The sequence below is a fragment of the Nuphar pumila genome, chromosome 14, assembly GCF_984573655.1.
Source record: "Nuphar pumila chromosome 14, dmNupPumi1.hap1.1, whole genome shotgun sequence".
NCBI classification, from domain to species: domain Eukaryota; kingdom Viridiplantae; phylum Streptophyta; class Magnoliopsida; order Nymphaeales; family Nymphaeaceae; genus Nuphar; species Nuphar pumila.
In genome coordinates, this window is record NC_143262.1 from 194,280 (window position 1) to 210,157 (window position 15,878).

Consider the following 15,878-nt stretch of genomic DNA (forward strand, 5'->3'; position numbering starts at 1 on the left):
AAAGGGAAAACCCTATTTGCCGCCGACTACTCTTCTCTCTCTTCTCTTTCTTTACCTCATCTCTAACACCTGCAGGCTGATATTTTTGATATTTATGACATGGTATCAGAGCACGGGCACGGAAATCGATCATCTGGAAGGCCTATAAGGACCAGTGCGTGAAAGGACGTAGGCTTTCTCTATCCCTTTTCCTTAAATCTATTTCTGATCTTCTGATCTTTTCTCTGTTTTTTTTTTCTCAAATTAGATTTCTCCAGTTTTCTTTTTAATCTGATTTCACGCATCATCCCAGTTTCACGTATCCCTATTTCTCTGTTTCTTTTCCTTAATCAAATTTCTCCAGTTTCTCCTTTTCCTAATCTGATTTCACGCATCCCAGTTTTGCGCATCCTTATTTCTATTTCGATTCTTTTTCTTTTCCAATTCTTTTTCTGGCTCACACGTTACACAGCATTGCTATTTCTCTGTGCACACAGCATTGCTATTCCTGGTTCACACGTTACACAGCATTGCAAAAATATTTTTTTTGAATAACGTGTGTGTGTGAAGATTATTTTCTGGGTTACACGTCACTATATTTCTGTGCAATGTGTTGCTGATATCATTTTCAGCACACAGTATTGCTGTTCTTCTTCTCTTAATACACTGTTAAATACAGTTTGTTCTCTCATTCTTCATAAAATCTATGGATTCCAAATTGAACCCTAGTTTTCTTACTCACCTCATGACCCACAAGTTATCACATGATAACTATTTGCTTTGGAAACGCCAAATTGTGCCTTTTATTCGCAGTCATGGTCTTTATGGGCATCTAGATGGGCGACCACCCGCCCCACCTACACATATCATGCAGGAAATAACAGGTGAAGATGGGAAGGTGAGTCAACTTCGAAGCACCAATCCAGCTTATGACATATGGGTACAACGGGATCATACATTAGTTGCTTACATAACCTCCACACTTTCTGATCGTGTTTTACAAACTATCTCTGATGACCAATCCGCTACCGAGTTATGGAATGGACTAGCTCATTCTTTTTCTCAGGTTTCCGAATCTCGAGCTTTGCAACTCAAGTGGAAATTCCAATCCATGCGAAAAGAAAACAAATCCATTACAGAGTTCATGGGGGATGTCAGAGTGATTACAGATCAGTTAACTGCCATTGGAAGTCCTGTATCAGATAAGGATATGGTACAACAGGTATTAGGTAGTCTTGGACCTGAATATCGCATGTTTTGCACGGCACTTCAGGTTGTCTCAGTCCTTCCATGTTTTGATGATCTTCAATCTAAGCTTTTGCAATATGAGGTCAGTTTAAATCAGGAACACGCGTCAGAGGATGCTCATCCTGTGATGATGACACATACGCCTATTCAAACAGGAGTTTCATTTACTCCCCCTCGCCCCAATGGAACACCTATGAACAAAGGAGGATTACTGCCTACACCAGGTGGAGGAGGTATTGGTTCAAGCAGTGTACCACGAGGAGGACGTGTTCCTACTTGTTTTCTATGCAACAAACGGGGACATGTTAAAGCAAACTGCTGGTACAATCCTCAGAACCGGAACAAATCAGGGAGGCCAGATAGTAGGCCAGGGCAGAAGGCAACTCATCAGTTTGCCCGTACTCCTCAGGGACAGGTTCTTCCACAGGACGTACAAAATAGCCTTATGACTACTTTCAATCAGATGAATTTGCGCCAAAATGAGGAAGGTATATGGTATATTGATTCAAGGGCAGCAGCACACGTTACTTTTGATGCAGGTAAATTTTCTCACTTGACTCCTTACACTGGAAATGGCACTATAGTCATAGGAGATGGATCTCACCACCCCATCTCTCACACTGGAAATGTCTCCCTTTCTTTGCCTGAATCTCAATTACCCTTGTCAAATGTCTTACTCACACCTGCTATTCAAAAGAATATTCTATCTGTGTCTAAATTAGTTGATGAAACAAATTCTTCCGTTGAATTTACTCCTTCTTCTGTTTATCTTAAGGATCTTCACACCAAGAAGACGCTCGCTAAAGGTGAACGGCGCGGGAACATGTACGTCTTTGAAGAATCTCATGTGCCTTTGAAGACATCGTCTTCCGTAGCCGTGGCTTCTTCAGCTCCTTCCTTTCCAACATTTTTGAGTCGATCCACAGATCATAGTTCTTCATCTAGAGTCTTGAAACTTAATAAGCCAAACTTATGGCATCTTCGTTTGGGTCATTGTAGTCAAGTTTTTCTTGACAAATTGTCTGCTAAAGGTCTAATGCCCGCAGTCAGTTTAGAGTCAAAATGTCCAAGTTGTCATTTATGCAAAAGTCATGTACTTCATTTTCATAGTATCAATAAAAGAGCAACAAATCCTTTTGAGATTATATGCTCAGATGTTTGGGGTCCTGCGCCCACTGCCTCTCTTTCTGGATCTCGATACTATGTACTCTTTCTTGATTCTTACACTCGTTTTAGTTGGATTTACTTCATGAAAAACAAACATGAAGTTTTCAAGTTGTTCAAACAATTTCATGCACTAGTCCAAAACCAATTCAATACCAATGTTGTAAATTTCCAGTGTGATGGGGGGGGAGAATACATATCTGTGAACACCCCAAATTTTTCAAAGTTTTGTAAAAATGACCCTTTTACCCCTAACCCCATTTTCTGAGAAAATCAAGTCAGTTCTTCAGATTCTCTGAATTAAAATTCATATTGATATATTCAAAATCAACTCCGGATCCGAATCCAGCACTTTAAATCCATATTTCCTCCAAATCCGGATCAAAAACCCATTTCTGAAGAAATCTTCTCAAAATAGTTTCTAAAATTCTCAGAAAAACTCCTTTTGTAAATATTTTACAAAAACATCAAAAAAAAATTAGTTTCAATCTTTTGATTTCTTGTAAAGCTTTTGGATTTCATTCTAAAAAAAAAATACAAAAAAAATATATAGAAAATAACAAAAAAAATTTGGAAAAATTACAAGAAAAGCAAATGATTCTCAAGGTTTTTAGAAAACTTCTTGCTGAAAAACTCAACTCTGAACTATTTTATAAAAACTTCTTTTTAAAGGGAGCCTCTTTTAGGAAATATCACAAAATTCCAACAACCCGCTCCCGCGTTTCTTCCTTCCCCTCTCCATCGTCCATCTTCAAAGGCCATCGCCGCTTCCCACCTTCCATCTGCAACCGTCTCCATTCTCGAATCCTCCACGACACCTTTAAGAAGAGGCCTCCAAGCTTCTTCTCATCATCCCTTATTTTCCTGGAGATCGGTCTTTTGGACATCCATTTTTGCAATCTATCTCCTTCACTTCATCGCTCTCCAGCAACTCTCAAGGAGGAAAAGAAAAGCAAGATCCACCATTGTCGATCACCCTGTGTTTCTTTGAGCAACTCCTCCGGACTTCGTCTCCTCTTCACCTCATTCCCCTCTGGTGGATACCTGGGTTCGATTGAAGGGAATTGATCGACCACCCCTACAGAGTTCAGGGTGAGTAATCTTCCCTTCCTGTTTTAGTTTTTCTGTGAATACTGCCCCTGTTTTTCTATTCCGATTACGTTTTGAGTTTCTTTCATCCTTCTTTTGATGCATCTATAGTGGGGTCGACCTGCATATAGCAGGATCGACCCTCTTACTGCTATATTAATGCTGGAATCACCTCGTTCCCATACATTTTTTTTTATTTTTTTTTTCTTTATTCTTCGTTTCCCACATTTCAGCTAGTGGAAAATTTCCCATTTACATCTTGCATCCTAGCATTTAGAATTGCATGACATCCATGCCATCAACATTCGCATCAGGTTCACAGAGCGTCATCATTTTTCAGTTGATTTCATCTATATCCGAGTATTTTGATTCATTTTTGTTCGCTCGCCCCATCCGTTTGGTGATGCTCGGCATGGTGTTTTCTCTGTTTTTGAAGACAAATCATTATCATAAGAGTCATTTGGGTTATACTACAGATTAGAATCCCCTTTTCGAATCAATCTGTTGACATTTCATTGCTAATCATGATGTAGCAACCATGGCATATCATCCATTTGCCATAATATCATTTTCTTGTCCTTCCCAAACTTCACCCCATTACATGTGTGTGGGTCGTCACCTAAGGATCGGTGTGCATTCCCTCTCTACAGCACTACTGTTATCATTATTTGGTCTTTTGGAGATAATGACATCTCGAAATAAGAAGTGCCAAGAGATGGAATGGTTTTGAGGGCTGTGTAGCTACCCTGCCCAAACAACATTTTAAGATTGCAATGCCAGTTCGCTGATGATCAAGCTATGAACCAGGCCGTAATAGTGTTTGAACCCAGGACTTTCGGTGAAGAGAGAGTTCCAGCATATATATCCCACAATGTGGGCAATGGCTTTTAAGTGAAACGTCCTATATTTTTCAATCTGTAAATGAGCATTCAGATCTTATGCTTGAAGAAACCTCATGAGTTTTATAAAGACTTCTAAAACCTGCCTGAAAGCACAAGGCCCGATATCTCCCAATTGTGATTTACACTCTCTGTTTAAGTCCTATATGCCCCGACCGGCTGGAGATATATTTGAAGTTGGCTTGATGTTTATCAATAATTACAGATGAAGATTTAGAAAAGGCTTTCAAGAGCCAAGTATAAGAAATTGTTTTAATGGTAATCATGTTTTCCCTGTTGGAGTTTTTCCGGGAATCATCTAAGGATGGCTGATCGAATCACCGTCAAACTATGCTGAAACATTCTTTAATTTCCCCATTAAAGCCAGCTCTGCTCCTGTTTCGTTTGGGTTGAAAGGATCATCCCATGATTTGGTAGTGAATATCGAAGATTAAGTCCTAACCGTCTGCAATGTTGTAAGCCAAATTTTCCATCATACATGATTTTGCTGAAGGATACGTCTGGGGACAGCAACTCTTCCTATTTCTACAAGTATCTTTATACATTTCTGTTAGATTTAGTAGATTTCCTATATTCCACATGTATGCTTGTATATACCCCCATCATATGCATAACCATCCTATATAATATGCGTGTATTCTTATTTTCTTTTTTTCTTTTCTTTTTTTCTTTTCTTTTTTTTTCTTTTTTTTTTTTTGACACCTATTCTCTACTCCATTCACATCTGATGTTCAGAGCCTTTTCATTTTTCCACAGCACTTTACTTTGTAGCATTATATTTTCATAGCAGTTTGCATAACATGCTATCCTAAGCATTACTGATGATCATTTATATTTCATTGTTTGTATGTGTATATCAGCAGGTTCCATTTTTTTTTTAAATGCTGAATTGATATTGCATTGCCTATATCTGATTGAGTCTTCATTATGTAGTGCAATAAGATTATCTTGATGCCAGCCAACCAATCACGTCACAGCCCATAAATGTTTAAAATGAAGGTCTTTTTTCATCTAAACCTAATATGGATCTGGAAATTCAGATCTAAGCTGGCAGTAAAAGCAATACAGGATCAATATTCTGGAAAATTTGTTCTCAGTTTGCAGAGAAGGTGATACAATCCCTTTTTTTTTTTTGACAGGTTTTGTATATTTTCAAATCGATTGCTTGATTCATTCTAACTCATTTGTTTACAGCTGCTCCATTTAAACATTTCTTCATATCTGTCATTAGCATAGCATTCACAGCCATGTCTTGTGCATAATCGATGTATATCACTTGCAACATATAGGCACCACAGCATACCTGCATGTTGATGTATTTTCGGCAATTCACACTATTCGCCCCAGGCCAATCAAGAAATTAACTTGGTGGCTTATCCACAGTTGGCAAAATAAGCATGGCTGGAGTGCCCGGTGGAGGCATTCTTCAGTACTTTGTGTTCTCTGCAAACTGGTATTGCTGGTAACCAAGCTCTCCTGTAGTGTGAAACGAAAATTCTAGATGAAATTATGATCCCTCTCTGTGGGAACATTGAGATGGATCTTCATCTCCCCTGCACACTCATGTTTTCATTGTCCCACTAATATCACCTCCATCAACCTGCTGGTACCTCTTGCCTCCAATCTCAACCCTTACAAATCACTATAGCCTGTCACCAGTTTCCAGCCAAATCAGGCATACTGTTGGTGTGGAATCTTCCATCATTATGCCGATTTCAGGATAGAAAATTAGAAGGTGGTATTGCTGGGTTTTGCTTAAGCCTGGTAGGGAGTTTAAGCATGGATTATTCATTGTCAGCATTATTAGGGGTCTCAAAGTGTATGTCACAAGGGATTAGATTGGTCTGAAACCCTATCAAAATAGATCGGTCCCACTACAGAGGTCACGACTCGGTGTGTGCTGTTTCCTCTATACTTCAAGGAGTGTCGATATCCCCACAGTATCTGCTGCCCGGCATCTATCACTACCAGCAGTCCCTCAAATGACCCTGTTATTTGCCATACCCACCAGCAGCACCTTGCTGCGATCCCCTGCATTATTCTCCCGTCCTTAATTATGCATGATCGGCATACCTCACCTGTGATCATCGCACGAGAAGTTCATAGGCCAGCTGCAAATTCTTTTTTTTTTTACAGCAACTCAATGAGTTGCTCCAATCCCTTCATTTGCCTAATCCCTTCATTAGCTTTCCTTATCATCCAAATCTACACTAAATGTATGTCATATATATATACATATATATATATATGAGTATATACAGGTATATGTACACCTATGTGCTCATATACATATATATATACGTACATATATACATGGGTATGTAAGTCATTGTCCATTTTTTTTTTACATATATATATATATATATATATATATCTTGACATATGAGCCTTTCATCCTTGATCTCCCTGTAATATATACATCTCCTTTCTATTCTTTCATACTAATCAAGTGTTTTGCAGGAAATATGTAGAAGATATTATTACTTGGGGTTGTAAAATTGATCTTACATATTGTAATAGCTAGATTTGAATGAGAAATTTACATTTCCTGCTTTAGGTAGCATGGATGAGCATTGTAAATATCGTTGAATTACTTGTTGTTCATGCATTTTTTTCTTTATTTCTCAAATTCTCACAATGGTGAAACACGAATGGCACGTGCACCATTTCATAAAAGGTAAGTTAATTCTAAGTTGATGATTCACACCAACGGCCATAGTCGGGGTGTAAACAAGACCTAGTATTCTTATCTTTTATGAAATAACACTGGATCTACACTGAATCCTCTTTCAAAAATCATCATATTCTTCAAATATTTCACCTTTTTTCAGAGTTTAACTTAGAATTAATTCAATATATATACCAATGGCCATAGTCAGGGTATATTGAGAGTTAATTCCATTTTAAACTCTATAAAAGCACAAAATATGTTTCATTCTTCACCTGAGTTTAAATATAGATTATTATATAATACATTCAATGACCATAGTCAAGGATGTATTATATCTTCAATCTTATTTCAATTCATGTAAAGAATGAAATACAATTTTCAAAATCTAATTTCAAAAATTTAAATTCATTCATCATTTAGGGTAGAACTGCATCATATTTTCAAAACCTCCTTTTCAAAATTCCAAGTGTTTCTTCTTCTTCATCAGATCTTATTTAAATCCAATTCTATCTCACTCCAAGATTCAAGAATTCAATTTCAAAGACCAATTTGACTTTGAAATTTCAAAATCATTTCATATTCAAAAACTTCAACTCAAATCAAAATCCAAATTCAAAGTTCAATTTAACTTTGAAGTTATCTTTTGATTTCAAAATCAAGTTCATCCCCTTATCTTCAATCAAGGTTTAGATTTGAATCTCAAGTCTAAAATTTGGGTTTCTAAAACCCAGATCCATCTTTAAAAAGTCCCATTTGGACTTTCAAAACCCAAATCCAAAGTCAAATCCTAGTCTCAACTTGGATCCAGATTTCCAAATATAAAACTCCATTCCACTTTGGATCTCCAATTACAGATCCAAATTCCATTTAGGATCCAGAATCCAACTCTGCTTTGGATCTCAGATTCAGATCCAAATTCCAAAATTCTTAGGATCCAAATCCTTATCCCATTTTTGATCTCCCATCACGGATCCAAATTCCATTTAGGATCCAAATCCTTATCCCATTTGGATCTCCCATCACAGATCCAAATTCCATCCAAATCCTTATTCCACTTTAGATCTCCAATCATAGGTCCAAATTTCTTTTAGGATCCAGATCCTTATTCTACCATTGGATCTCAGATTCAGATCCAAAATCCATTCTTAGGATCCAGATCCCATTCTACCATTGGATCTCAGATTCAGATCCAAATTCTAATTCTTAGGAACCAGAATCCACCTCTACTTTAAATCTCGGACTTTAGATCCAAATCCAATTCTTAGGATCCAGAAACCAATTCTACATTGGATCTCAGATCCATTCTAGGATCCAGAGTCCAACCCTATCTTGGATCTCAGATTTCGGATCCAAATACCCTCTTGGATTCCAAATCTTGAATCCAATTCCATTCAAAATTCCAAGTCCAAATTCCACTTTAAATTCCAATTCTCAAAGCCAGTCCCATTTTCATTCAAACCAAAGTTCCTATTTCAGATCCTAAATCCAAAAATCAACTCAAAACTATATTCAGAATCCAGAATTTGGATTCGGATTCTATCTTGAAATTCCAACTATTCCAAATCTCATTCCTCAAATTCCTTTAGATCCCCCACATTTCCTTCTAACTTCAAAACTTCAAAGTTAGAATTCAATTCCATTCCAAATATTCATCCAAGTTCAAAACTTCCAAATTCAAAGTCCATTTATGACTTTGAAATTTTCTTTCTTTCAGTTTCAAGATCATTCATCTCAAAGATCCAAATTCATTTTCCTAAGCTCTGATTATTCTAAAAACTTAGAACTTCAAATCTTAAGTTCTAAGTTAGAAAACATTTCTTCACTTTATCTGATTCACTTGGAAATTCTTCAAAATATTTTCAAAAAGAGCGTACATCTTTGCATTTGCACAAGCATGATTCATTGTGCATTTTTAGACTTAGGATAAATACTTAGATAAATTCATTTCGAAGCAAAAGGCATTAATTCGACCATTGGTTCGATTACCCCTGGTAAAGGCGCCAGGAACGGTCGAACCTCGTACCGACGAGCGGATCCCGTCTCCCAATTTTCCCGCAAATATTTCAAAAATGGAGGCGAGTTATTTCAAAATATTTTCAAAATTAAGGTCAAGTGAGACCCGCAAAAGATTTCCTCTTCTCTTCTCTTCTTTCTTTTCTCCTCTCTTTCTTTCCGTTCTTTTATCTTTTCTCCCTTCAAAAAGGAGGAAAATAAGAGGTTGGAAAGGAAAAGATAAGGAAGAGAGAGAACATTATGAGAGGAAAAATTTTGCGATTATCACAATATCCCATGATTTTAGTGAATATTTGAAGGAGCATGGCATTACACGTAACATTTCTTGCCCTCATACCCCTCAACAAAATGGAGTTGCTGAGAGAAAGCACAGGCATATTGTTGAAACAGCCTTGAGCATGATGCATACTGTAGGCATTTCTTTTTCCCTTTGGACCGAGGCTTTCCACACAGCTGTTTATATTATCAACAGGTTGCCCATGACCATCCTTGAAGATAATTCTCCGTATTTTGTTCTTTATAATTGTCATCCATCATATGAAAAACTACATCCTTTTGGTTGTGTATGTTATGTTCATATTGATCATTCATTGAGGAATAAGTTTCAAGACAGAGCTGTACAGTGCAAGTTTCTTGGGTATGTAGATGACTATAAGGGATACAGGTGTTATGATCCTCATACAGGCAAAATTCGGGTATCCAGAAATGTTTTTGATGATGAAAATTTTGACACTCTGGGTTCATCTTCCACAGATACACAGGACAGTTATGATCCTTGGCTCAGTGACTCACTTTTATATGACTCGTTGCCTCATGAGGATTCATCTTTATTGACAGACAATGAACCCTATACTTTTGATGTGGAACCACATATGGAAGACATTCCTCCTATAACAACATCCTCACGTTTTTTTGGTCTTGTTTATTCTCGTAGAACTCACCCAGTCAATACTGAGACTCCTCTACGACATTCCACTCGGGTTAGACATCCTATAGATCGTTGGGTAAGTTATAACAATTTCTCTTTGGATTTTCAAACATTTCTAACCAGAGTGTCCAAAGAAACAGAACCTTCCTCCTTTCATGATGATGTAAATTCTCGTGCCTGGGTAGAGGCGATGAATGAGGAAATGGAAGCATTGCATGAATGCAACACATGGGAAATTATGCCAAGGCCAGATAACAAGAATATTGTAGGATCCAAATGGGTGTACAAGATCAAGCACAAACCAGATGGCAGTGTTGAGCGCTATAAGGCTCGTCTGGTTGCACGAGGCTTCACACAGCAATATGGGCAGGACTACGATGAAACGTTTAGCCCAGTAGTAAAACTGGGCACAGTCAGGATTGTCATTGTGTTGGCATTACAACATGGATGGTCACTCAGTCAACTTGATGTTAAAAATGCTTTTCTGCATGGTGAACTAAAGGAAGAAGTTTACATGGAGCAGCCACCTGGATATAGCATGCATGATTCATCAAATTGGGTATGTAAACTTCGACGCTCTCTTTATGGATTAAAACAAGCTTCTCGATCTTGGTTTGAAAGTTTTTCCACAGAGATCCAGCGTCATGGGTTCAATAAAAGTGTTCTAGACCATTCATTGTTCATCTTCAAAAGTGGTTCAGCTATTGTTTGGGTGCTTATATATGTTGATGATATCATTATTACCGGGAGTGATGAGGATCACATATCTTGGGTTAAGTCTATGCTGATGGCTAAATTCAAGATGAAAGACTTCGGTTCCTTGAGATATTTTTTGGGTGTGGAAGTTGATAGTCGACATGAGACTATTACATTGAGCCAACATAAGTACACTATTGATATTCTACTCGCTACAGGGATGGAGAATTGTAAACCAATTAGCACACCTTGTCTTCTAAATCATAAGTTAAGTGCTAAAGAAGGCACTACTTATCATGATCCAACTTTATATCGTCGAGTTGTAGGGATGTTACAATACTTAACATTCACTAGGCCTGACATAGCATACTCTGTCAATCAGGCCTCTCAGTTTATGCATGCTCCTACAGATGCACATATGGAAGCGGTAAAAAGAATCCTTCGGTATTTAAAGGGTACGATTGGAGATGGTTTGATGTATAACAAAGACAGCTTATACGTCAGGACATCGACTATTCACCTACACAGATGCGGACTGGGCTAGTGATCCTGATGAGCGCAGATCAGTTTCAGGATATTGCATCCTTATCGGCAATAATGTTGTAACATGGAGTAGCAAGAAGCAAAAGGCAGTGGCGCGATCTAGAACTGAAGCCGAGTATCGTGCAATGGCAGCAGGAACAGCCGATGTTACGTGGGTGAGACATCTACTGCAAGAATTACAAGAACCAATCTCGTCCTCTATGCTTCTTTGTGATAATCAGAGTGCTATTAATATTGCCTTCAATCCCATTCTTCATTGTCGCACGAAGCATATCGAAATCGATCAACACTTTGTTAGACAAAAGGTGGAAGAAAAAGAAATTGAACCTGCATATGTTAGGTCAGATATGCAAGTTGCTGACATTTTTACCAAGGGATTATCCACTCATCAGTTTTGGGCACTCAAAGGCAAGTTGAGCATGATCAAAGACCATACTCAATTTGAGGGAGGCTGTTAGTTTGGATCATGGATCCGACCCGATCCACCTCAAGATACAGCGGAGGCATGTTTGTAATTAGTTCTTATTACCTATGTAAAGTTATGCCCTGTATTGTACCACTTTAAATATTAAGTAAAAGGGAAAACCCTATTTGCCGCCGACTACTCTTCTCTTTCTTTACCTCATCTCTAACACCTGCAGGCTGATATTTATGACAGAATGGTATTGGGGTACACCAATCTAAGTAAATATTTTGATATTCTGAGAATGCCATTGCCTACTTGAAAACTTTATAAAAATTCAGAATGTTATTGCAAAATTGTTATTCTATTTGATTATGTATTTATTTCCACTAATTAAATATGACTAGATTCCTTAGTCAATTATTCATTATATATCTGATAACTTTTCTTTTTATATTGATGAGAAAAGAAATATAAAGTCCTTTTCTTGTATGATTTCAAAAGTTATCTTTTTCAAATATATCAAGATCTTCCAAGGTTTACCTGTTATTTACATAAAGACAGAACATGTCTTGCGAAATCGCTTTGCCAGGACATTGTCAAGTCCAATGTCAATGATTATGCTTATAACTAATTACGTCAAGTTATAAAGATAATAACTTATAACAAAGTTCAGAACGGTCTTGAATAGAAGTTCATATAAGCCCATATTGCCTCAATAAAGTAGGAAGGGCTATGAGATAGGACGTTTAAAGACAGTGCACATACATGCATGCAAAATTCAACAACACATATAGATTATGGAATGTATTTTAGCGTGCAACTGTATGCATGCACGTGAGTATAAACACTGGTATTGATGCTGAAATATCTCAGAAGTTAGCAATAAAAAAATTTCATAAGGAATTGCAGGAAGATCTCAAATTCCCAGAAATATGAAAATCTGGAGTACAGAAAACTAATGGTGTTTATAATATTAAAAAATAGAGAACATCAATCAATTAAAAAATAAAGGGGTAAAGAAGTGTTCTAAAGTCTAAACAAACAGAACATATATATATATTACATATTTATATTTATATTTATATTTATATAGTGTGTATTTATGTATAGTCATAAACTAAGAGTAAAGTATGACCAACTTACAGGAAGTCCACACCTGGTTAAGGCAAGTGATGACATCAGCAATGCCCACCTTGCCACTACTGCAGCTTTTGCATCTCCCAAAGAATTCCTTACGCTATTTTTAGTGGCAAGAATTAAACAGTACTGACCTATACTTGGGTCATATGCTGCTCGAGGAATGATTAGAATATCTGACTTGCAAGCATTTGAATCCAGTGACACGCCATTGAGCAAACACAGACAAGATTGAGAATAATTTCCAATTATCCACTGCATATAAAATATACAAGTTAACAACAGGCAAGATATACACACTCACACATAAATATAGTGTTCAAAACCCCCTATCTGAACCACCTCAAGTACGCTGGCCATCCAGTAGTCCCCATTTTCAATTGAAGAGGGAAGTATATGAGTTGCAATTAAGTCACACTCCAATTTTCCACCATATCCCTCTAAAAGCCGGCAAATTACAAGAGAAAGTTGTGCATCTCCAAGATTCTTAGCACAGACAGTGACAGCAGAAGAATGGTCACCTCCAAGAAGGAAGAAAGCAACAGCTAGCTCTAGTTGATGTCGCCCCATCAAAACATATGCATTCTTCAGAGCAGCAGCTTTATTCTTCTCCTCCTGCAAAAATAGAGCATATCAAGCAAAACAACAATAAACAATGGGATTCTTCAAGTAGCTGAACAAAAAGAGAATTAACACAACTTTGTATTAATTATTTCAATTGAACAAATGTGTGGTCTTGTGCACCTGCGAAGTTTGTGTGTGTGCCTGTGTTATATATATATACAGGGGAATGAAAACCTCCCCAATGGAAACCCATACAAACCTCCCCAATTGGTGTTTTTTTTCAAAATTCTGACTATAGATGTGTTCAGCATGATTGATTTACTATAAATCAATACTTGGATCATGAATTTTGGATAGAAAAAATGGTATTTTGAGTCTAAAAAATGTATGAAAATTGCATGCCATTGATTTTGAAACTTATAAAAACCTATCCATACATCCGAATCAAATGCTTCAAGAACTGATTCCCATAAAGACAAGCATATAGATCACATCTGTATTGGTCAGAATTTTGAAAAAAAACACCAAAAATCCAATAAAACGTCCATTGGGGGAGGTTTGGGAGGGTTTTCCATTGGGGATATATATATAAATATATATATATATAGAGAGAGAGAGAGAGAGAGAGATCATCCACATTGATTTCATAGTCAAAGACAAATACTTATAAATATTATGTACTAAAAATAGTAAAAAGGAACTTGTTAACAGATATCAGAACTCCAAAAAGTCCAACATTGTGTTGATGTTGGTACTGACAACTGGTGGTTCTGCATGATGTTGGGTATTATAAACATACACCACACATATACACACGCATCCATTGACATTTGAGAAAATCATTAATGATAAGATATTATAGTCACCAAATTGTAATGAGATATTGCGGAAATATAAAGAGTGCATGCAAGCACATACAACAATGAATAAAAGAGAAAATATCACAAGTCCACGAAGGGACAATACAAGCACAAGCCTTTAAGAAGGCAACAATATACAAAGCCTCTTATTGAAAAGAGAGAGGAGCTCTCCAAGATAAGAATACACAAGGGGATCACCCCTATTTATACAAGAGAAGGAGGAGGAAAAAGGAGGGCCAAAGGGCCTCAAAAGGAGAGCCAAAAGGGGGCTCCCATAGAGTCGTTGGAAGCCCCCAACGGTCACATTTGTGACCGTTGGGGGCTCCAACGACTTCTATGTTGGAGCCCCTTTAGGTCCTCAAAAATAATAAAAAAGAAATGAAAAAAATAAAAAATAAAAATTACATTTGTTCAAAAAGAAAAAATAGTTGTTTTCTAAAACAACTGTGAAATTACAAAAATACCCCTATCAGGTATTGATGTAATAAACAGAATATATATATATATATATAATAGGTACATTTTAACACCCCCCCTCAAACTTTACGGGGGAAGGACGGAAAGTTTGCCGAGAAGAAACATGAACCGAGGAGCCGGGAGAGCTTTAGTGAAGAAGTCTGCCAACTGATATTCTGAAGTGACATATGGCAGAGCAATAGTTCCTCGTAAAAATTCGTCAAGAACATAGTGGCAATCCATTTCGATATATTTCGTACGTTCATGAAAGGTATGATTGCTGGCAATATAGATGGCACTCTTATTGTCGCAGCACAGCTTTGAGGCTTCAGTAATATCAACTCCCATATCTTTAAGCAAACTGCGAAGCCATACAAGTTCCATTGTTGTGGTTTCCATTGCCCGGTACTCAGCTTCAGTGGATGATAGTGAAACTTTCTGCTGCTTCTTGCATCGCCAGGCAATCAATGAGTCCCCTAAAAAGACACAAAAACCAGTAGTTGAGACTCGATCATTGGGATTACCTCCCCAATCTGCATCAGTATAAGCAAGAAGATTCAAAGGGGAAGAGGAGGATAGAAATAGCCCTTTATTGATGGTATTCCGAATGTAGCGGATGATTCGGAGAACCGCACTCATATGCACGGTTGTAGGAGCATGCTGAAATTGACTGACTGAGTGAACTGCATGAGTGATATCTGGTCTGGTGATGGTTAAATATGTAAGAGACCCAATAAGTTGTCTGTACGGTGTAGGATCTTCCAGAAGAACCCCATCCTCTAACCGCAACTTGGCATTAATAACCTCGGGAGTCTCTACCTTCTTATCATCAGAAATCCCAGACTTAGAACATATATCTGCAGCAAGCTTCATCTGTGACAAAATATATCCTCTAGGAGAATATGCAACCTCAATTCCAAGAAAATATCTGAGAAAACCTAAATCAGACATATCAAAATTATCTTTTAACATATTTTTAACATTAATAATACTACTTTGATCATTTCCAGTGATAATCATATCATCAACATAAAGCAACAAAATTACGATACTAGAACCTGCATTTTTAACAAAAAGAGCAGTGTCAGTATAACAAGAATGAAATCCTAATTTTATCATGATATCACTAAAACGATCATACCAAGCCTTAGGAGCTTGTTTAAGACCATATAATGCCTTTAAAAGCCGAAGTGTTTGACCTTGCTTAATATTTATTCCGGGTGGT

General features: G+C 37.2%; 1 protein-coding gene across 3 annotated transcripts in view; it reads right to left on the reverse strand.

Annotated features, from left to right (window-relative positions):
- Positions 1-15,878, reverse strand: part of LOC149815995 (transducin family protein / WD-40 repeat family protein) — a 104,801-nt gene that overhangs the window by 27,192 nt on the left and 61,731 nt on the right. For all 3 annotated transcript variants that reach the window (XM_089987991.1, XM_089987990.1, XM_089987992.1), the window contains exons 7-8: positions 13,116-13,388; positions 12,780-13,028 (exon numbers count right to left, since the gene is read on the reverse strand). In XM_089987991.1, coding sequence (XP_089844117.1) covers positions 12,780-13,028; positions 13,116-13,388 — 522 coding nt within the window. The remainder of the gene's footprint in view (positions 1-12,779; positions 13,029-13,115; positions 13,389-15,878) is intronic.